Source organism: Podarcis liolepis, assembly GCF_965112155.1.
Source record: "Podarcis liolepis genome assembly, chromosome: 14".
In the NCBI taxonomy this organism is placed as follows: domain Eukaryota; kingdom Metazoa; phylum Chordata; class Lepidosauria; order Squamata; family Lacertidae; genus Podarcis; species Podarcis liolepis.
The window spans coordinates 53353274-53377373 of record NC_139569.1 but is presented as its reverse complement, the minus strand read 5'-3'; the positions used below and the strand labels follow the sequence as shown (position 1 = coordinate 53377373).

The 24100-nt window shown below is 46.6% G+C and overlaps 1 protein-coding gene across 2 annotated transcripts; it reads right to left on the bottom strand.

Moving 5' to 3' along the window:
• Positions 1 to 57: 57 nt before the first annotated feature.
• DNAJA4 (DnaJ heat shock protein family (Hsp40) member A4) lies at positions 58 to 22341 on the bottom strand. Of its 2 annotated transcripts, XM_083475780.1 has the most exons (9): positions 22146 to 22341; positions 20385 to 20567; positions 9325 to 9465; positions 8352 to 8532; positions 6892 to 6996; positions 4292 to 4519; positions 2551 to 2781; positions 1369 to 1469; positions 58 to 614 (listed from the first exon to the last, which is right to left on the bottom strand). In XM_083475780.1, the coding sequence occupies exons 2-9, from the start codon at positions 20541 to 20543 to the stop codon at positions 399 to 401; spliced, it is 1362 nt and encodes a 453-aa protein (XP_083331906.1). In that variant the 5' UTR covers positions 20544 to 20567; positions 22146 to 22341; the 3' UTR covers positions 58 to 398. The 2 variants fall into 2 exon arrangements, with proteins under 2 accessions (XP_083331906.1, XP_083331905.1); XM_083475779.1 differs by lacking the exons at positions 20385 to 20567; positions 22146 to 22341 and adding an exon at positions 11555 to 11814.
• Positions 22342 to 24100: the final 1759 nt, after the last annotated feature.

Here is a 24100-nt window from a genome sequence, read left to right as displayed (position 1 = left end):
TCCAGAGGGATGGGGTGAGAGAGTTGCCCTCTTGGTTAAGAGTCCTCACACCACACAGAATGGTCCTGTTTTATTTGAAGCAATAATTCAGTTTTACAGCAAACAGGTTTAGAGAACAGCCCATTAAGCTGAAACTATAGCTGTTTTATGTAAATAGTGTTCTGAAAATTATTTCTACATTAGGGATTTTTAGAGAAACTGGAAGTGCTTATTCAACCAAGTTGCAGTATACTCAAGTCTTGCTACAGAGGGATTTTTTTGGTGTGGGTTTTTTTTTCCATGAACGCTTAAATATATAGTTACAAAAATGATACTCAGCATCTCTGTGCTGAACATGACAAGTGGCTTCAAAAGCCAATTTTTGAATCTGTCACTAGCAGTCCAGTTACACCTCCAGTTCAAGATGTCTGACACTGCACACCAGTTCTAGGGCCTTCGTCATCCTCCTCATAGGCTTCCCCATGATTACGGAACGCTCGCTCTCTTGGATCAAATTCAACAAGATCAACTTGATCCATGTCTTCTGAAATCATTACTTCTTCTCTTGGAGGAAGCAGAGCTTCTAACAAGGGTAGCTGTTCCTTGGAAAGCCACTGATGCTCTGGGAATGCAACCTATAATAAAAAGACAGCATTAATGTAACTAGTGTGGAGCTATGCTCACATCCTGCATTTGGAACAGCAGCTCCTTGAACACAAGCAAATACCTTAAGGCTGATTTTGTTAACTACCATCAGGAATTATTGCCACTGTCTTGCATAGATGGCAGGGTAGGCAATCTGGTGTGTGGAGGGGTCAGACAAAATCCAGCACTCTCTCCCTCGTTTTGTCCCTCAGCTGCTTTCTACCAAGATGACACACAGCTTGGCTTTCTCAAGATAGCTTACAATATAAAACAAGCCAGCAATCCCAAAATAAGAGCAGATTAAGTGGCAGAGCTAGGTGAAAACTTTGCTAAAAAGCTATTCAAAGGATCCCAGATGCCATTAAAACAAGAAAACATGGTGATGCTCCTTTGACACTGAACAATGAGTAGTTTTTAGATAACATGGCTGGAGAGGGAATTCCTTTGTGCACCTCCCTACCTCACCTCAGAACAACACATTTTGGCACATCCCTCCCATTTTTACAAATCTTCTACTGCTTCATGTGCACAAACCCTGAAGCAGGAAGCAGGAAGGGGCAGTTGAGGTGCCTCATGAGCTTGCAGTTCAGTGTGTTTCAAGAACGCTTTGCTGCTTGTGTGGCACCTACAGGGGACAGCCCATGTTGCTGACTTTACAACTGCCCATTCAGTTGGAAATGCACTTCATCCAGCTTGTAGGCAGATAGATTCAAACAACTGTTTAAAAGCAACTAACTTACTTACCAAGAACTGAATTATTAGGGAACCTTTTTCCAATGGTGACTTGTAAATTGGCATTCCCTCATTTATGATGCATTTGACATCTCCATGCTTTATCACTTCACCTGTTTGAATAGCGATTACACACAGTTAAGTTCGTTAGCTTTCCGAAACCCCTTTTTCCTTGCAGAGAGGTTCCCAACAGCAAAATGATACATGAAACCCTACTGGATCAGACAAGGGTCTCTATCTCGGTGGTGAGGAACCTGAGGCCCACTGGCCCAATTAGGTAGGTTCTGTCTCAGCTCAAAGTGTGTTGCAGGCTTTGAGCCTTTCAAAGCTCTGTAGAGAATAACGTTTTGAAAAGGGCTTCTGACAATCTGGACAAAACAAACAAAAAAAAACGGGCAAGATGTCATTGTGACATCAGGTACCTGACAGGTGATTGACTCTGCTCTCCTGTCCAACTTTGCTCAAGATGGGTGGGTAGGGGAGACAATTTGGCCCTTTGGGCTAAAAAGCTCAGCGTGGTTCAGCATTCTACTTCCACAGAGCCAATCAGATATTTGGAAAGCTCAAAAGCAGAAAATGGAGTATATTTATACAATATATGAAAGAACACTGTAAACATCTGAAAATGTTTATAGGTTTGAGTTAAAATATTTTGTAATGCTAATATTTGGAGCTGGTTTACAATAAGGAAAGTTTTATTAAGATAGAAAGAAGGTAAATAGGCGGTTATGGAAATGCAAAGATGTAACTGAATATTTATGAAAGCCAGAGAGTGGGATGGGGGGGGGGGGAGTCGAAGCTCAGTTTGAGAAATGTTTTTGGTGATGAGATTATTTAATGGATTGTGATCATGGTAAAATGTAAACTTAATAAAAATTATTTTAAAAAACCACAAAAAAACAAAAGCAGAACATGAGGAGCTATAGCCCTTTCCCACTATAGCCCTTTCCCTGCAATGGGTTCTGAGAGACAATCCCTTTTAAAGCCATCTAAGTTTGTGGGCATCATATCTCATGGAAACCAGCTCGTCTTTTTGTCCATCCTCTGTCTCCAATCATCAGCTCCAGTGGATGATCTAAACTGGTTTGCAGCAGAAACTCATTAAAATCAGTATCTTAATGGAAACATGCAAGCTGCTAATTAAATAGCATTTGCTAAGCATTTTTTCTTTAACAAGGTAGATGCAACACCTACCTGCTTTGGAAGTTATTACAAGGACTCTGTCATCCAAGGTATCAATTGTCTTTTTGAAGCCACACAAGGCTTCCGTGAGCTGAATTTTCATTTTCATAATTAAGTCGTTGCCTCTTCTCTGAAACACTGGGTGGTCTTTCTGATCTAGCACAATGATGACATCTCCAGGCTCCAAATCAGGTTCCTGGTCACCTTCTCCGTGAAATACTATTTTCTGACCATCTTTCATACCTATGAAGCAACACATAAAAAGGTAAAGGTACCCCTGCCCGAACGGGCCAGTCTTGACAGACTCTGGGGTTTGTGCGCCCATCTCACATCTATAGGCCGGGGGCCAGCGCTGTCCGGAGACACTTCCGGGTCACGTGGCCAGCGTGACAAAGCTGCATCTGGCAAGCCAGCGCAGCACACGGAACGCCGTTTACCTTCCCGCTGGTAAGCGGTACCTATTTATCTACTTGCACCCAGGGGTGCTTTCGAACTGCTAGGTTGGCAGGCGCTGGGACCGAGCAGCGGGAGCGCACCCCGCCGCGAGGATTCGAACCGCCGACCTTTCGATCGGCAAGCCCTAGGCGCTGAGGCTTTTACCCACAGCGCCACCCGCGTCCCTTAGCAACACATACACACACATAAAAGAAATCACATTCAGAAGATTTGTCAAAACAGTGCCAGCAACCTGATTAATGGATATCCTGTAACTTCTAGCCTATGGCAAGTTAGGAATACTTCCAAAAGTTCCAAATTATGTGGCCTTATTTCCAAAGTAAAACTGATGCATTAGGAATGCTTTTTAAGTTTCTGACCAAGGGTTTCAACAGCCTTGTACTTTTGCTTCTTTTCCCTTATAACAAATCATACATATTGATAAAAACCACTACAATCCTAGCACAATCACAATGCAATGCAATGTTAAGTATGATTGCATGAAGACTGCTTACTCTGCAGTGTGTTTATAAATGTGTGTGAGGAAGAGGGTGTGCTGCAAATTAACTCTAAAATGCAGCCAACTATATACACTGGGATTAATTATCCTAGTTAAGTTGTAACTTAAGCAACAAAGCACAGCAAAGCTTCAAAATGTGGAGAACAGGGGAAATCCATCCATCGCTTAGTGCCATGCTACTCTACTACTGCCTTCTGAAACAACTGAAACATACTGTATAGGATCAAAATTCCAAAACTGACAATTTTGAAAGTATCTCTAATATTTGAAACAAAATTTTAAAAATCCTTCCAGTAGCACCAACTAAGTTTGCCATTGGTATGAGCTTTCGTGTTCATGCACACTTCAGCTATCTTCAGATACACGAAAGTTCATCCCCATGACAAACTTAGTTGCTCTCTAAGGTGCTACTGGAAGGATTTTTGTTTGTTTAAACTACGGCAGACCAACACGGCTACCTACTTGTATCTAATATTTGAGATACTGTTTATGACTTATTTTAATCTGCTGTGGGTTCCCTACGGGGCAAACAGCAAGATAAAAATTATTGCATGCCTATGTGTCTGCCTTCCTTTCATCACTATGTAGTTACTTGAGCAATGAAATTCCAGTCCTCAAAGATCACTAGGATACCTTAATGGCAGTGAAGCCTTGCCATGAATGTCGTGCTTGAAAAAGGAAGCAATGGGCATGTGCAGGAGGGCCAGGCTTTGGGTATGAGCAAAGAGATATTCCCTCGTGAGCTGCCAATTTGGGTAGCTAGCTGCCTGGGAAGGTTGGGTGTGATGAAATCCTTACCTTTGTCAATGTGTATTTCTATTATTTTTTTCTCTCTAACCACCTTGTTGCCATTGCAGGTGGTGCATCTGTCTTTGGGATTTATTCGTTCCCCTTGGCCTTTACAGTCTGGACAAACAGTCTGGATTTGCTGCACCATTCCAGGTGCGATCTGCTGAACAAGCACCTGCACTCCTCTTCCTTTGCATGTAGGACACTTTTCCACAGCACCTTTCTTTCCACCGAGGCCTTGGAAGGAAATACATAAGCACACACACAGTAACTCCTAAAGTTCCCTGATGGCAGACAGCAACTCACCAAGCTCTCATTACCAATCTTAGCATCCGTGTATAGCTCTCGTACCAAGCAAACAGGGCTTTGACTACATCTTATCTACGAATTCAGTGCCAAACATTACTCCCTCTGAGCTCTGCGTCTCCCTGGGTCTGGCATAATTATTCAAAATAATGAACAAGTCTAAGCATATTTATGTCCAGTTTGGACAACAGCAAGGAAACTATTTGATTAAGTCCGCAAACATTGCTAGGCTACTCAACAGTTTTCAGTGCACTCTTTGAACAGAACAATCTGCTCACTTCTCATGATTTTTCATAAGACTGCCAAATATTTGACAATAGCCTTGAGAAGTGGAGATCAGTTGGAATCCCATCAGTTCACAATTTATGTGATAAATTATCCACAACTGACCTGTATCATCGACCAGAGATGAACACCTTTTTAAAGAGGATCATGGCCACTTTTCCTATGGACTCATTTTTTTTATAGCAATCATTGTTTTGTCATTAAAAAGAATGTTTGCTGTTAAGAAAATTAGCCGTTTGCCCGTTTCAGAGGCAAATACGTCTGAAACAGAAAGTTTCCCGTTTCACCCCTTTGTGGATTGAGATTTTGGATCTTAAGTTCCCTTGGGGAGTGAATTTAACTTGGCAGCTTGTAGAAGAATACAAGCTTCCTAATTAGGTAAAGTATATTTTTCTCCATTCCCATCCTCAGAAGTTTGTCCCAAAAGTGATTTCTAGAGATAGAGTCAAATGCTCCTTTAAGGTCAAGAAAAGGGAAATTCTAGAAAATACCACTTGTAGAAAGACTATGCCTCTGTGCATACACAAATAGAATCCGCTGTGCATAATCGGTTGGTTGTTAGTAGGGAGTGGTATTCACATGGATTTAATGTAGCCTTCTTTATGTTTACTCAGGATGGGGATAAGATGGAGATAGTAGCCAGGTTTCGGCACCATGCAATGAGGACTCGTGAATGCTTATACAATGGTACCTTGGGTTACATACGCTTCAGGTTACAGACTCCACTAACCCAGAAATAGTACCTCAGGTTAAGAACTTTGCTTCAGGATGAGAACAGAAATTGTGCTCTGGTGGCGCAGCGGTAGGAGGAGGCCCCATTAGCTAAAGTGGTGCTTCAGGTTAAGAACAGTTTCGGGTTAAGAACAGACCCCCCAAACAAATTAAGTACCATATTTTTCACTTTATAGGACACACCCGACCATAGGCCGCACCTTGTTTTAGAGGGGGGAGAACAAGAAAAAAAAATCTCCCCCTCTCTGCCCAGCGCCCCTCCAGCGAAGCGGCAGGAGGCGCTGCGCAGAGAGGAGAATTCCCCCCCGTTTTCCCCCTCTAAAACAAGGTGTCGTTCAAGGTGCATTCAGCCGCCTTCAGGCGGCTACCTTGGAAGCCCGGAGAGCGAGAGGGGTCGGGGCGCACCGACCCCTCGCTCTCCAGGCTTCAGAGGTTGCTTTCGACCTGCTCTTTGGGGCTGGCGGGGGGAAGCCCACCACCAGCCCCAAAGAGCAGGTTGGGGAGCAGCGGAAAGGCGCGCAGCCTTCCCGTTGCTCCGCGAGCTTCTCGGGGCTGCCAGGGAAGCCCAGGGCTATGGCTTCTTTAGCCCCGCGCACGCTCTCCCGGCTGGTGAGGTGGTGCGCGGCTAGGGCAATACCCCATCTCCCGCAAAAGCCCACAGGAGCTGCGCACCCTTTAAGGAGTGTGCGGCTCCTGTGGGCTTTTCTACAAGGAGGGAGAAGGGAGTGACTGGCCGCGTCAGTCCCTTGTCCCTCCTGAGGAAAAGCCTGCAAGAGCCGCGCGGAGCTTGTGTGCGGCTTTTGGGGGCTTTTCCTGCCTGCCTCCCCCCTGCATTCGCTCCATAGGACACACACACATTTCCCCTTCATTTTTGGACGGGGAAAAGTGTGTCCTATAGAGCGAAAAATTCGGTACTTAACCCGAGGTACCACTGTACAATGTTAACTCAAGTGTTAGATGCAGGTTTCTGATGAGTGATTTTATTGTACTGAACCATACTGGAATCTTGTGTAAATGTCAATAAAGGTTTGTGAATCTGAAAGAACGTAATGGCACATTCTTGATTTTAGATTTAAGAATGGTTTGGTGAGCACCGCAAGTACTTCCTGAGTAATCACACCCACAAAATGATTCTGTGTCTGACTTCAATGTATTCAAGGCAGCTGGTGCCTTCAAATATCCCTGCATATAATGTTCAGCATTTTCACTTGAGGTTACAGGAGTGGCCTTTAGAACACGTTTTGGGCACAGCCCAACTTCTATATTCAAGTTCACTGAGTCATTACCTTTGCACTTATCACAAATTACATTCTTCTGAAGCGCCAGCTTTCTTGTGGCTCCATTGTACAAGTCTTCAAGGGATATACTCAACTGATGGACAACGTTCTTTCCTTAATGAAAATGAAGGTCAGATGCTTAACACAAGATCCCCATTTCCAATGTTCATTTTAAGCTTTTTATCCTACCTCCCTGCAAGCCTAACAATCCTCCAGAATGGAATGTGTACCTTTTACTAGGAGGAAACTGCTTCTGGAACACAACAGCTCTGTTTCTGCAATACGGCTTAGCTTTTCAGAATTTTGTAAAGTTAGCTTCCTATATAACTATTTAATTTTTTTTTTCCTTTTTAACTTATCTGTAATGCCACACATGGACAAAACCAAGATGAAATCCCCCTCATCTGGCTTTATCATATATGCATCCTAGGCAAAGAAGAAGGCCATGGCAGTTCCTCCCTCTCAAAGGCAATTTTCTTGAAAAAAAATAGCCAGGGCTGCCAGCAACCATGGCAAGATATAATTTAAAAAATTGTACTTGGGAAATTTGAGCAGAGGCTATTGACCAGAATAAACTTGGTCCTCTGGACAACTTACCTCTATCCACTTCCTTGTTTAGACACTACTGGGCAGTGCTGAAATATGTATCCCTAAACCAACCAGTTTTCAAAAGCATTTGTATTAATAGTTATAGCCCTCAAATTCTAAACACTATTCTAAGTGCAGAACAAACCCCCCCCCCCAAAAAAAAAACCCAAGGGGAAACTCTCAAAATTAGTATGTTTCCTGGATATGAAACCAAAGATCTGATTAAACTATCCTGGTTTGAATTTTGCATTTTTTTTTGTTCAACCCCACCCCCCAAATTATTTGGTTCTGAGGTCTATCACCTGAATCTAAGCATTTCCAAAGATAACCTCAAGTTACAGTGCTTCAGATAAACCACACTGCCTTTTCAGCAGTAATGCTAAGTAAGATATTGTTGCCATATTCCCAGAATGGAAAAAACAGGTGCAACAGGGCCAACAAAAGTCAATCATTAATAATAGTAGCTTTGCCTTACAGTAAGGCCAAGAGAGCTGCCACATGAATGAAACCTTCAGTTGCAGTTCCCATTGGTAACTACAGTGGAACCTTGGTTCTCCAATGCCTAGGTACTCAAACATTTCAGTTCCCAAACGCCAAAAGCCCGGAAGTAAGTGTTCTGGTTTTTGAACTCTTTTTCGGAAGCCGAACATCAGATGCGGCTGTCAGCTATTGTTTTCAGGGCACCCACGCCAATCTGAAGCAAAGCCTTGGTTTTCGAATGTTTCTGAAGTTGAACAGACTTCCGAAACGGATTACATTCAAGAACCAAGGTACCAGTGTAAGTATTTTACGCTTTGGACACAATACTACAGTAGCATTCTACATTTTGGTCTCACACACTAGAATTTAACTGATGCAGTATTTAAAACACACATGCATACCTCTTCTTTCTCTATTCATTCTGCCTCCACCACCAAAGAACATGTCAAAGATGTCCATGGGTGAAGAGAAATTGCCGCCACTTAGGCCTCCTTCTTTAATAGCTTGCTCCCCACCCTGGTCATAGAGGTCTCTTTTCTTTGGGTCTGACAGAACTTCATAAGCCTGGGATATGAGTTTAAACTAAGAAGAGAAAGAGACCCTCTAAATAGCTGGCTAGCAGACAACAATAGTTAAGTTTCATACAAGTGATTAAGAAAACTCCTGAACATCCATCAAGAGACTATTCAGTAAATATATAACCAGCAAAAGCAGTCGTCCACCTATTTTAGAGTATTTCCCTCCCTGCAGTGGTTAATATAAGAAAAAGCCAGGCCAAAATAAATGCTGTAAAGGAAATTATATCAATATAATATAATATATCGATCAGCATAAGAAATGCTCACAGTATGCCACGGAAAATAAAACAGATACACAGCATTACTCACTGAGGAAAATGCTCTATTGCCTGCAAGACTTCCCATCCCTGGGTTCAGATGGAACCCAAGAAATTACTAGCAAAATGCCAATCATTTTGATGGATAAAATGTAATCTATATTGCAAGGATCTCTGGAATACAGTGTGTGGTGTGTGTGTGTGTGGATACTCTGTATGGACACCCAATGTACTCCTCTGCATAGAGTACCTGTTTTAGGACTGTTTAGTCGTTTAGTTGTGCCCGACTCTTTGTGACCCCATGGACCAGAGCACGTCAGGCACTCCTGTCTTTGTATTAGGACTACTAAGTGTCAAATGTTGGTCATTCCCACTACAATAACTAAGCACAGTGGTTTACTTCCTTCTGCAAAAGACCAGCCACTTCCTTTCATGAACTAAAAAATAAAGCATGTGCCTCCTGGCTGGTGTCTCAACTTGCCCACCTGCAGTTGCCTCCCTAAGACCCCCACTTCACCCTCTCCAACCGAAGTCCATACCCGCTCGCCCTCGCTGGGATTCTTGTCTGGATGGAACTTCAGGGCTAACTTGCGGTAGGCCCGCTTGATCTCATCCGAGGTGGCACTTGGCTTCACCCCCAGCGTATCATAGTAGCCCGTTTCCTTCACCATGGCAGCAGCCTGAGAGGATGAAAGAAACAGAAGGAATGAAGACAGCACTCAGGTTTTTCTTCATCAAATTTCCCTCATTTTGCTAAAGAATTTCCCATCCTGGAATGCAGGTTGTCATCAAATATGTTTGAAGGCACTAAGAAAGCTTTGTATATGGTAAAAACCAGAACTGGATACTGCCAATTAATCAAATGTTCCCTTTTTAAGCTGGGGTTTAAGACAGAAGAACTTGTAAAAATACAAATGGCAAGAACCATTTTAGAAGAGGTATGCTCTTTCCTTGTACACAAAGTAAATGCTTCATTATTTTCTACATACATTTCATTGTCTAAACACAAAACATGCTTTCTTCAGAACTACTGTATTATGTAAATGTATACTTTAACAAATTAATCCAAAATGAACGCAATTGAATGAACACATTAAACAAGCACAAAAATTGCCCCAGACAGTCCTTACTTTCTTCAATTATCAGAACAGATATCCTCTGGTACAACAGGATTCACCCTTCCACTCCTCCTCCCTGCAGCCCCCCCAAACTCTGCTTAGGATGTGGGAGAACCTCTGCAGCAGGTTTGAGGATGGTGGGGGAACAGAGAAGGGGAAGTCCACTGACAGGGTTATTGGCTGTTGATATGCGACTATGCATTTTGCATGCTGTTTTCAGTCACGTTAAAAATATTTCGGCATCTTCATCTAATGCATTATTTCATTTCATCTACTTGAGGGAACTGGATTTTTTTTTCCAAACACTGATAAGAGAACATAATAGCAACACAGCACAGATTTTTAAAGTTTTGTTTATAGGTTAAATAACTATGGAAAAACAAATTCCCATCAACTTAGAGCAGAAAAAATCCAACAGAAGGCCCACACCACTAGACACAGAAACTACTTAAAAACGACAAAATCAGTTTGCTGCTCTCCTTTTTTAAAGAGTATTCTAGTATCTAAGACACTGAGGCCTTTAGCTCAATGACAGAGCACTTGTTTTTGCCTGCAGAGTCCTTAATTCTCCAACCCTGGGCATCTCCAGCTGGTGTTATGGAAAGACTGCCGTCTGAAACCCTGGAAAACTGATGCCAGTCAATGTGCTGCCCTAGATGGACCCATGGGCTGACTTGCTGCAAGGCAGCTTCTTCAGATCATGTCTCAGGTCTCAGCCTGGAGTTTTCTAGAAGGCCTTAGATGAGACACTTGGCTTCAGCCACTTCACTCAACCCGCAAATGGGGACGACAAGGCTGGCCTAGCTTGCACAGAGAACTGCAAGGCCGTAAGCTAAAATAAATTATGACATGGTAACAAAAATGAAGCACTCTTGAACATTAGACATGGGCCACGGTTGTTCTCCATCTCCTAGAGATGGAAGATAAAAACCAAAGGTCTCCAGTTTGACTATCCCTATAGCCACCAGTTCGTTCTTCCTCAGTCCCCATTTGTCACATTAGTACTGACCTACCTCACTGGGTTCTCAAATATATATATATATATCTGATGTAAATGCAAGGCAATACCAGGACGGCTCCGGGTGTCCTCTTTTAACCCCAGTGCCGCCACGCGAGGTTAACAGCGTGGACCCCCCACCTCACAGCGTTTGCCTTAACTACTACAAGGCACCTTATAGAAACCCCTCTGAACACTCAAAAACACAACGGAAACACTATGTTCCCCCAACATTTCCAAAATGCATATTAGAAATCATCGTATTGCACCAATAACAAGCTCTACTTGATGCGCTTCTTGTTTCTTCATTCACCTGTATTTTTATAATCCTCTTCACCGCGAAAAACAGTGTTTGCGCCTATTGGCATCCCCAGCGCAAACCGCTGCCTCGCGCGACCCGTTCCCATTGCCCCTCTCCGTTTCCAGCCCGGAGCGACGCCCGAGGAGGGAGGAGGCAGGGGGCGAGAGGGCCCCCGCCGAGCCCCTTCGCGGCAGCCCCGGCGCCAGGGGAGCCAGAGCAGGGCGCCGCCCAGGGATCATCCAGCCCACCCCCAGCCCCGCTGCTGCGCCCGCAGCTCTGAGGGCGTTGGCGGCGGCGGAGTCCTTCCTCGGGAGCCGCGCCGGCCTCGGCCCGCCCTCCGCCCGCGCCCGCACCTCAGCCTCGCCGGCGCTTCTCTCGCGTCTCCCTCGCGCGCTCCGACCCGGCGAGCGGCGCCTCGACCGAGAGCCTTTTATAGGCGCCGCCGCCGCGAACTTTCTGGAACGACGCCGCCGCGACGTCACGACTAAAGCCTCGACAAACCTAGCGGGACCAATCGGCGAGCGCCGGGAGGACGAGGCTCCGCCCCCTCCCTTCCGCGCCCATTCAGAGGGGAGACGAGGACGGAAAGGGCGCCTCGGCCGCGCGGAGTTGCTAAGCGACGGCCGCCGCAATCGGGCCGGCGCCGTGCGCGAGGGGGGCGGAGCATGAGGCCCCGCCTCTTGCCTTATATGGCAGCCGGCGGCCGAGCGCCTCCCGGATTCTGCCGCTTTCTCGTTGCTTCGCGAGCGGCGCTTCTGGGCGCCCCAGTGCGCAGTCTCCAGAGCCCAGGAGGACGGCGGCGCTGCTCTAACGAGTCCCTGTTTTGCACAGCTGCCTTGCGAGTCGCCCTTCTCTTTCCGCCTCCCCCCGCGGGGTCCCTTCCGATCCCACCAAGCCGTGATTCCTCTCGGAGGAGCTGAAGCCCCGGGGCCTCCCGCGTGGGACTGGCGGGAGAGGGAACCTCCCCGGCGGGGCGCGCCCGGCTGGTCCCCCGGGGCTCCGGGCAGGAGACTGCCCCGCTTATTTCTTACCATTTATTTATTAAATGTATTGGTCTCCTGTTATGGCCCAAGGCATAGCTGCTTGCAAGCTAGGACCTAGGCTCACGTGATTGACCTGCAGCCCCTGGCAGGTGTCAATCACCTGGTGTCATAATTACATCAGAAGATGTAATCGCCCCACTCGCTTGCTAAAGCTGTCCCCCCACCCCCTACTGAAGGAGGTGAGGACAGGTGCCCCACCTAGGCCCGAAGTCACCCCCCCCTCAAATCAGGCCTCAAGATTTTTTCCAAAATTACTTTCTGAAATATACTCAGAGTCGCAAAGTGATTTCATGCTCTTTATTCAGCTCATAGTGGTGAGGAGGAATGAATGAATGTCCCCTCACAGTATCTGCTTTATATACATTATTTACACAATGGGCTGCACATGATTGGCTAATTCCGGAATTCTACTGTAAGCCAATCAGGTTGTGGATTCACTTCTATCTGGAGCAGGATTGGGTGGTTCCTGCCAACCAATCATACTGCTGCATTGTTCTAGGACCAATCAGACTGCTGCATTCTGAATCCTATTGTTCTAGGACTAATCAGACTGCTGCAATTTGGATCCTATTCTTCTAGGACCAATCAGACTGCTGCAGTTTGGATCCTATTCAACTCAGTACATAACACCCCTCCCCTCTAAGTTCCAGTCCTGCCCGGGAGGTCGCATTCATAGTCCTCAAGGTATGCTGGCGGCCTACGTGTGCGTTGCGGCCTGGGGTGTTCTCTGGTCCGGGCTCCAGGTTCTGGCTCGTGTTCCAAGGATGCTGGCTGTGATGGGGCTGTTTGGTCTGGTGCAACCGGCTCGCTCAGTCGTGGTTCTGGTTCCGGTGTCCTTTCGGCCTCATGGGTCCTCTCTGTATTTACTGATTCTGTCTCTCCTGCTGGCCCCTCCTGCTCTATGGGCCTCACTGCCCCGCTGTTCCCTTGGGACTCCTCTGACCTGTCCTCCTCCTGGGTTTCTCCCGGGAATCGTCGCCGTATCTGGTCGCAGTGGCGGCGCCAGCATTGCCCCCCATCTGTTAGCACCTCGTACGACACTGGGCCAGTGACCCTGGTGACTGTGGCGGGTACCCATGCTGGGCCTGCCCCAAAATTCTTTGCGTACACTGGGTCCTGGGCCTTGAAGGTCCGGGGGTTCCTGCCTTCCCCAACCACTACCTCATCCTGAGCTCTATCGGGGTGAAGGCGGTCCAATCTGATTGCAAGGCGCCGACCCATTAGTAGTTCAGCAGGGCTCCGGCCAGTCGTTGAGCTGGGGGTGCTGTGCTGTGCTAGAAGGAATGTGGCAAGGCGGTACTCCCAGTCCCCTTGCGTCATGCGGCGAAGGGTGTCCTTGGTGGTCCGCACCATGCGTTCTGCTTGGCCATTGGTGGCAGGGTGGAACGGCGCCGAACGGATGTGGCGGATGGCGTTCTGTGCTGTGAAGGTTTGGAATTCTCCTGACGTAAATGCAGTCCCGTTGTCTGAGACGAGAGTGTCAGGGAGCCCGTGGGTTGCAAACAGCCTGCGTAGTACCCGGATGCCTGCGGACGTGGAAGTGGACGGTACCAGTGCGACTTCCAGCCATTTGGTGTAGGAGTCCACCACTATGAAGAATGTTTTCCCCTGAAAGGGGCCAGCGAAATCCACATGCAGGCGTGACCATGGTGCTCGGGCGGACTCCCAGGACTGGACTGGGGCCCTTGGGGGATCTGGGCGGGATTCTTGGCAGGCCTGGCAGTGTTTGACCCAGGCCTCTATCTCTCTGTTGATCCCTGGCCACCACACATAACTCCTGGCAAGGGCCTTCATTCTTACTACCCCTGGGTGTGTCTCGTGTAGGGCTGTGAGGACCCTTTTGCGGAGGGGCTGGGGAACAACGACTCTGCTTCCCCATAACAGGCACCCCTTGTGGGCCGACAGTTCATGTTTGCGGGTTGTGTAGCCGGCGAATTCTGGCCCGGGGCTGCTGCTGGGCCATCCCCTCCACACCCAGTCCAGGACTCGGGAGATGACCCTATCTTTCTTGGAATGGTGGGCAACTTCTTGTGCCTGAATGGGGCGGTCGGGAAGCAGCTCCAGGCTCATAACCTCTTGTGCAGGTGCTGGGTCAGGGCCTGTTTCCGGTAGTGGTAGCCTGCTGAGGGCGTCCGCATGGCCCATCGCCTTCCCAGGTCGGTGAATCAGTGCATACTGGTAGCTGGCAAGGAAAATTGACCACCTGAGGACGCGAGGAGACAGCACTTGGGGGGTCTGCTTTTCGGGGGCAAACAAGCCAAGCAACGGCTTGTGGTCAGTCACCACGGTGAAGGGCCGCCCATACAAGAAATCGTGGAATTTTTTTACTCCCTTCACGATTGCCAGACCCTCCTTGTCGATTTGCGAGTAGTTCCGCTCGGTTGCGTTGAGTGTCTGGGAAAAGTACGCCACCGGTACCTCTCTTCCATCCGGGAGTTGGTGCCCCAGGACAGCGCCAATGCCATAGGGTGAGGCGTCGCATGCTAGCACCACCGGCAGCCTCTCGTCGAAGTGTGCCAAGACAGAGTTTGAGACAAGCAAGTCCTTGACTGCCTGGAATGCGGCCTCCTGGCGCTGGCCCCACACCCAAGGGGCCCGCTTGTCCAGGAGTCTGTGTAGGGGCTCCGCTACCGCCGCCTTGTGGGGAAGGAAGGAATGGTAAAAGTTCAGTAGTCCCAAGAAGGCCTGAAGTTCAGTCTTGCTCTTGGGCGCTGGGGCATCACAAATGGCCCGTACCTTGTCCCCAGTCGGGTGGACCCCTTCTGCGTCCACCATAAATCCCAGAAAGTCCACCTGAGGCACTCCTAGTAGACATTTTTCCCGCTTCACCTTGAGACCCGCCGACTGGAAACGGTGTAGAACGGTGCGGAGGCGGTCCTCGAACTCCTCTGGTGTGGGCCCGGCAATCAACACATCATCGAAGAAGGGGGTGACGCCAGGAATCCCTTTAAGGAGCGAGTCCATTAGATTCTGGAATATGCCTGGTGCCACGCTGACCCCGAATTGCAGCCGCTTTACCCTGAACGCTCCTCTGTGCGTCACAATCGTCTGTGCCTCTGCTGTGGCCTCATCTACTGGCAGCTGTTGATATGCTTGGGCCAAGTCCAGCTTGCCAAAAATTTTCGACCCAGCCAGGGTGGCAAGGACATGGCTGACCACTGGCACTGGGTATGCATGGGCTGTGAGGGCCTTGTTTATGGTACATTTGTAGTCTGCGCAGATGCAGACCGAACCATTAGGCTTGACGGGTGTGACGATTGGGGTTTCCCAGGGGGCATTAGGCACCGGCTCCAGCACTCCTTGTTCCACAAGTCGGTCCAATTCCTCGTCTATACGGGGTTTCAAGGCGAACGGGACCCGGCGGGCCTTGAGCCTGACCGGTCGTACTGCGGGGTCAAGCTGTAGCGCAATGGGGGGGCCCGTATACTGTCCCAATTTCCCGTCGAAAACCCCTGGAAATTCCTTGCAGATGGCGTCCACGTCCACTTGTAAGGTAGTGTGGTTCACCCCGGTGATGGCTAGCCCCAGTGGTCCAAACCATGCCAATCCCAGTAAGCTAATGTAGGGGCCCTTGACCACAAGCAAGTCCAGTTGCCGCATCCGCCCTCGGTATCGCACCCTGAAGGTCCCCACCCCCATTGTGGGGACCTTACGTTTCTGGAAGTCCCGTAGGGTGAATGGGGCCGGCCTGAGTTTGGGACCCCCAGTAGGACACAGTTTCCTTAAAGTCCTTGCCGAGATTATGGATAGAGTTGAACCCGTGTCAAGCTCCATGCGGCATGGGGCCCCCTCTATCTGTACCTCTACATAAATTTTCTCTACGTTGGGGTGGGGCAACTGGTATACCTGGCAGTCCGTGAGCTCCGTCGAGTTGCCTTGGTGCGTTGGGCCCCGGGACCTGGGGCTCTTGGGTTGGTCATCTGATGCCTGGTGTCGGGTGGGCCGAGCCCGACACACCCGGGCGATGTGTCCCGATTTTCTGCACTGCCTGCACTCTGCGTTGCGGAAACGGCAGGTCCTCCTCTCGTGACTCTCCCCGCAGCTTGCGCAGTTTCCTCCTTCTCGTCAAGGCAGCTGTGGTTTGTGCGCTGCTTGAGTGCGCTGCTGTACTCGGTGCACCTCCTCCCTGTCGGATCCTGAGTCGTCGGTGAGGTCTTCGTGGTGGACCCTCGGTTGGGATGGCAGGCTCGGCCGTGCCTCTTGCGTCGACCTCTCGGCAGCTTCCGTTGCCAGGGCCTCCTCCAGAGCGACCTGGAACGTTAGGTCCTTCTTAGCGTAGAGGCGTCGTTGCAGCTTCTCATCCTTCAGGCCACCGACGAGGCGGTCACGAAGCATGTTCTCCAGCTCTGAGAAGTTGCAGAACCGGGCGGCTTGGCGGAGAGAGGTCACAAACCCAGTTATGGTTTCCCCAGGGGCTTGTCGCTTTGCGTAGAAGGCATTTCGACGAGCCACCACTGAGGGCTGCGGCGAAAAGTGCCCCTTCAGCTGTTCCATTATTGTTTTGTATGGAACAGTAGCGACGTCTTCAGGCGCAAGGAGAGCCCGGGCGATTTCAAACGTCTCCTCTCCGCAGACGCTGAAGAATATCGCCCTCTTCTTGGCGTCTTCTTCGTCGGTGACCCCTGTGGCTTCTAGGAGGAAGGTGAAATGGGAGGCGTACGCTTCCCAGTCTCCAGATGCTGGGTTGAATGGCGAGAAGCTGCTGTTGGCTGCCATTCTGAGTTCCTTGTGTCCCGGAGCTGAAGCCTGGATACACGGTGCGAGGCAGCGGTGCGGCAGGTGGCGGTGCTGCGGTGCTGTGTGTGGCAGTCCGCTCAGCGGGATCCCACCCTCGTCGCCAGTGAAATATACTCAGAGTCGCAAAGTGATTTCATGCTCTTTATTCAGCTCATAGTGGTGAGGAGGAATGAATGAATGTCCCCTCAAAGTATCTGCTTTATATGCATTATTTACACAATGGGCTGCACATGATTGGCTAATTCCGGAATTCTACTGTAAGCCAATCAGGTTGTGGATTCACTTCTATCTGGAGCAGGATTGGGTGGTTCCTGCCAACCAATCATACTGCTGCATTGTTCTAGGACCAATCAGACTGCTGCATTCTGAATCCTATTGTTCTAGGACTAATCAGACTGCTGCAATTTGGATCCTATTGTTCTAGGACCAATCAGACTGCTTCAGTTTGGATCCTATTCAACTCAGTACATAACACTTTCTTAGTAGTTAGAAGCATTTCGCTGTGCTGTAACAAAGGTAGCTGAATAGAACAATGCCTTTTCGCTTCTCAGGCTAGCTGACCTTGCCAAAAAGTACATTCAACTTGCAACTTCTCTTTCTGGGAACTGTGCCAATAGAGCAAGAGAAAAGAAGCATATCTTGGACACGCTGAACGCAAGGCTTCTCGTCCCCTTTTCCTGGGAAGGGCGCCAAGAGTCCAAAAGAGTCCCAAGACAGGGGTGGATAAAACCGAATTCCAATCCCCACTTGGCTGTGATACTTGCTTGGAGAGCTTGGGTCACTCTCTGCCTCTCAGCTTAATCTACCTCACAGCCCTGTGGTTGTGAAGGTAAAATTGGGAAGGGGGTACCATGTAGGCCACCCGGAGCTCCTTGGAGAAAGGGTCAGATACAAACATAATAAATAAGCAAATTAAAACAAAATTCGAGATGAGAGTCAACTCCATTGAGCTCCATGAGATGCAATTCCAAGCAAACATTCATATTTTAAAATGTATTAAACATTTGTTCTCTATATTGGATATATTGATATATCCAATATTTTGTTGGATATCTCAACAAGAGATATCCAAGCAAGCTGACCATTGAAAATAAATAAATAGGTAAAACAGTTAAAAAAGAAACGTACACCCCCCCTCCCGCAGTTACTTAGGAGTACGTCTTGTGAAGTTAAGCAAGGCTTATGACTGAGTAAGCCTGAAAAGGGTTGATTAATGATCTGCCCTTTACCTGAAGGTTCCAGAGTGGAAATATATACACTTCAGAATAATAAAACTAAAAATATCCATGATACAAAATAAAGGTTTCCTTGAAAGCAGCAGTGGCCAAAACTACAAATCAGCAATACACATACCCCCCCCTCTTCTTTTGCAATGCAATTATAGATGTGTAATCAGAAGCAAGCCCCATTGAGAAAGGACTGCAGCCTTACAATGCAATCGTACCCATGCCTACTCAGAAGTAATTCCCGTCAGGTTTGATGGACAAGTGAGAGCATAGGACTGCAGTTTAAAGCTGGACCCCCTTGCACACAGAAGGCTTTTTTGAGCATTGTTCTGAGCATCTTCCCAGTTTTCAGGGCTGAGTGAGGACTGTCACTTCTGAGCCACCTCAAGAAGGCAATGGGGCAAGAAGGTCACTGCCCTGACCAGAAGGGGTCAGATCAGTGGATGAAAACCAGTGGAAAGGTTTTGTGCATGCAGCACCAAATGCATGTAAATCCAAAGCTCATGATAGCCATGATAGCCATGTTCAACTATATAAAAGGATGTCACATAGAGGAGGGAGAAAGGTTGTTTTCTGCTGCTGCAGAGAAGCGGACACGGAGCAATGGATCCAAACTACAAGAAAGAAGATTCCACCTAAACATTAGGAAGAACTTCCTGACAGTAAGAGCTGTTTGACAGTGGAATTTGCTGCCAAGGAGTGTGGTGGAGCCTCCTGCTTTGGAGGTCTTTCAGCAGAGGCTTGACAACCATATGTCAGGAGTGCTCTGGTGGTGTTTCCTGCATGGCAGGGGGTTGGAATCGATGGCCCTTGTGGTCTCTTCCAACTCTATGATTCTATGACACACAATTTGGAAACAAATTGCATTGTTAGGACGAGCCTTCCTCAACTTGGTGCCCTCCAGATGTTTTGGGACAACAGCTGGAGCTGATGGCTGATTAAACCATCTACAGCCTTTAAGATGTGTTTGCAGGGAGGGGAATTGCTTTTTTGTTATGATTTAATCGCAGTACCTGGAGACAATCGGTCAGGCTGCGTATCCACAGCAGGGACTAGAGGAGGAATGAGCGCTGGGAGGAGTGCAGAGAGAAGAAGAAGTGCCAAGGTGCATCTGCAGCAGCCTTCCTCTTCCCCAGCTGGAACAAAACCTGTCTCCTCCTCTATAGCCACAGCAGGCACTGTAACTCTCCATTGGTTTGACTTTAGCTCTGAAAATGCAGTCCTCCATTGTCTCCCGAGACAGACGGATGCCAACAACAACAGTTTTTAATTTTTGTTTTATGTTGTAATCTGCCCTGTGATCTTTGGATGAGCAGTATATGAATTTAATAGTTAAAATAAATAAATGGAGGTTGTACTCAAAATATCTGCAGGGCATTAGTGGTGTGTTGAGGGGGGAGGCTGACTGAATGTTATGTGTGCAAATCCTTCAGAAATATTGGGATGTCTCCAAAGTCAGTCGTACTCCGAGCAGACCCCTTGAAATCAATGAACATGACTAATTTCAAAATTGCCACTGTAGGCTCCTCTGGTAAGAATGTAAACTAAATTAAAAATTATTCAGGTACATTGATTTCAATGGGTCTACTCTGAGTAACACTTTGCCGGATACAACCTACTGGGGTACATTGTTCTGCTAGTGGAAGCCAGCACAAGGACTGCTGCTGGTGCAACTCTCCTGCCCCCTTCCCATGTTTCCCATGTGTCTTCCCCAGGCCTGGTCTGGGGGGGGGTCAAGAGAACCCCCAAAACAGGGCATGGGAGGGAGTAGGAGAGGGGAGATGGTTCTGTTTAGTCCAAAGAAATGCTTGCAGCGATGAAGCCATCTCAGAGCCACATTGCATTCCTGCCATTACATCCGCACAGGGCTCTCCAGTGGTGAGCTTGGAGATAGGATCCATGTGCCTGGGTGACAGGCAGCCTGTCTTGGCAGAGAGGTCCCTTCAAACTGGCCCAGTAAGCAGAGAGCAAGAATGCACAGATCTGAGATTTAGGAAAGGCTTCCACGAGGGAGTGAAATGCAATTCATATCAAACATCTAGAGAGCTTTGTGCTAGAATGACCTGGCAGTTTAGAAGTAGTTTTCTGAAAGTGTGCTGACATGTTATAAAATAGTATCTTGGATAACTTTGATTTAAAGGAAGGAATATGCATGGAATATAAGGAGGTTGTCTTACTGCATTTCCATCAGCTTGTTTGTCCTCGGTTGCTTGTCCATCCACCTGCTGCTTCTCTGCAGAATTGGCACTGGGTGCCTTGTCCTCCGCTGGCTGCCCATTAGCCTTCTTCTCCTCCGAGGGCTGCCCGTTGGGGTTTTTGTCCTCTTTAGGCTCCATTTCAGGTTCCTTTGTTTAGATATGCTGAAGTAGATTGGGAAAAACATTCAGAAATGATGAGATATGAAAGTACCTATTCCCCAAATGCAAATTGCAAGTGTGTCCCCCTTGCCCATGATCCATTTTGGGAACACAGTACACATAAACCCTTTTAAACCTTTTTTAAAAAAAAACACTTAAAAACCCCATCCTCCACATCAGGGTCCCAATCTGGATCAGCACCACTATTCCTGCTGACAATTTGTGGAAACAAAAACAACAACCTTGCACTTTAGGACACAGATTCATAGCTAACATAACACATACTTGGATCTTCACTGTCAAATAAGTGCATAGTTCTTTGCAATCTTAAAGCAAAATTATGCATGTTTCCTCGGGGTAGTGGGTGTAGGATTTCAGGCCTAAAGTTTTCTCAGAAGTAAGTCCCACTCAATTCAATAGGACTAACTCCCAGGAAAGCATGCACAGGGTTGCATTCTTCCCTCTGCATTCCTTTTTCTTTGTCTTTTAATATATGTAGAGTGCATAGAAAAAATAAGGTGCTTTAGGAGTGTTAAATAATATTAATATGCACACTTATATGGGATCAAGTCCTATCATGTGTTCCTAGATTCTTCTCTGGCTTGGATTCAAATCTGCGCCCAGGAAGAATTGGCAGCTGATTCATCTTTCATTCATCATACTGCACTGATAGCACAAAAAGGCACCTGAGTAATGTAGCTTTCCTAAGATGTACTTCCAAAAGAAGACTGGACTAAAAAATACACCAAACCTCTTTTGGGACGAGGGGGATTTCTGAGCTACTCCAACCTAGACTGAAGGGAAAGTGAGTTGCCCATCACTAGTGCTTGCACTGAGCATCATTTACCATCATTTTGTTGAGTTGGAAGAGACTCCAAGGGTCATCTAGTCCAACCCTCTTCAATTCAGGAATCTCAGCTAAGGCATTCATGACAGGTGGCCATCCAACCTCTGGTTGAAAACCTGCAAGGAAGGAGAGTCCACCACCTTCCATGGGACCCTGTTCCACTGTCGGACAGCTCTTATAATCAGACTGTTTAGTTGGAATCTCCTTTATTGTAATCTGAATCTATTAGTTCAGATCCCACCCTCTGGAGCAGCAGAAAATGAGTTTGCTCCATCTTCCATGTGACAGCCCTTCAGATATTTGAAGATGGCTTTCATATCCTCTTCTCCAGGCTAAACCTACCCAACTCCCTCAACTGCTTCTCATCAGGCTTGGCTTTCAGACTCTTTTATCACCTTAGTCACCCTCCTTTGCACACTTTCCAGCTTGAACATTGACTGAGCATTGACTTGTAATCTGAAATGTCCTTTAAAATGTCCAGTTTTTAAGTATAGGGACTGAATCAGGGGTGCCAACCTGAATAAAATATTGGGGGGGGGCAGGTAAGCCCCACCCCGCATAATCAATCACATGACATGGCACACCCACACCATATGAATGGCAATGCCCATGAACTTTGGGGGGCTGAAGGGACCTCAGTGCCTAGGAGGTGGCTCCTATGGACTGAATTATTATTATTATAACAATCGTGAGCTGTAATCTTTTGTTGAAGAGGTGCCCAGGACAGGACATACCTGTATTTATGTAAGAATTCATCTAACAAATGTGATGCTTGAAGACATCTTGTCCAAATGTGCAGATGAGAGATTCAGCTGTGTAAACAACGGAAGATCTGCTTGAGAAAAACAAAAACAACAGAGAGCTTAGAAACATCCCGTCCTTTCAGAGACCACTGAACAATACCACCAGCAGCCTTTCCTCTGGCCAACTGTCAAATGGAATGAATGGAATGTTTCCCCCTTTGACCTTTTTGGTCGCTTAGGAACACAGTTGCTCCTGATTTGCTGCTTCCTTTACCCTCTAAAATTATGTGTGTTTGTGTGTGTGTATACATGGGCTTTTTAAAAGAGTGAGGTCTGTTTTATGTGTTTAAAATATTTCCATACTGCCTTGTCTAGTGACTTAATGCAGAACAAATTACTCTGCCACAGCAAAAGTGTGTCCCCCCAAAAAAAATCTATGTAGCAAAGCCACAATTTATTAAAACAACTTCAATAGTAAAAATGCCTGTGCAAGTGATGAGAGAGAGAGTGATTTGGGGGGAGATGGAGATGCAAATTTGGGCCACAGAAATTTTTACATCACGATCAGGCAGGTTTTCTTCCGGGGAGACAAATGAAGGATAATATAAGAAATATCATAGATGTGATAGAATACCTGGAAGTAAGAAATGAAAAACAGGCAGCGTTGATGCTGAAAAGGTGTTTGATAATGTTTCATGGGAATTTATGAAAAAAAAGTCCCTGAAGAAATGAATTTTGGAGAAAACTTTAGGAAAGGGATTCAAGCAATTTACTCTGATCAAAAAGCCAAACTAATTGTAAACCAGGTGGTAACAGATAATTGTAAGATACAGAAAGGAACAAGACAGGAATGTCCATTATCACCTTTATAATTTATTTTGATTCTAGACAAAGTCCTGACAAGAAACATCAGGGCAGATGAAACCATTAGAGGAATTACGGTGGGGAAAAAGAAATAGAGGCATATGCAGATGACCTTGGAATTACAGTTGAGGACCCTAATAATTCTCTTCCAAAAGTTTTAGAAAAAATACAGAAATTTGGGCAAGTAACAGGTTTTAAGTTGAATAAAAATAAGACAAAGCTGTTGGTGAAAAATCTATCAGAAAAGGATAAAAAAGAACTACAGCAGAATAGAGAAATAGAGATCCATAAAAAAGCAAAATATTTAGGAATTTGGTTGACAACCAAAAACATTAACATTATTAAAGACAATTATGAAAAAAAATGGGATGAAATAAAAAGGAATTTAGAAATATGGGGGAGAATGAATTTATCATTGTTAGGAAGAATTGCAGTGATCAAGATGAACGTATTGCCAAAAATGTAATTTTTATTTCAGTCAGTACCGGTTATAAGTAATGCAGCATGCTTCAAGAAATGGCAAAGAGATATTGCAAAATTTATCTGGAAAGGGAAGAAACCAAGTATAAAATATAAATTACTTACGGATATCAAAAATAGAGGAGGTTTCTCTCTTTCAGATTTTAACTTATATTACGAAGCTGCTTGAATTGCTTGGATCTGGGACTGGATTAAATTAGAAAATACAGATCAGTCAGACTTCGAAAGACATAACAGATTTGGGTGGCATGCGTATTTGTGGTATGATAAAGGGAAAGTGTATAAAGAATTTTACAATCATATAATTAGGAGATCACTTCTAAAAGTCTGGGAAAGATATAAAGATTTATTAGAACAAAAGACCCCGTGGTGGTTGTCACCAAGAGAAGCAACATCAATTAAAAAAATAAATAGGAAAGAAAAATGGCTTAGCAGAAATAGAAGGGAAATTAAAATTGAAAGATTGTGAAGAGATTTGAGAACATGTCAATGACTGGTTGCAGTACAGTGGTACCTCGGGTTAAGTACTTAATTCGTTCCAGAGGTCCGTTCTTAACCTGAAACTGTTCTTAACCTGAAGCACCACTTTAGTTAATGGGGCC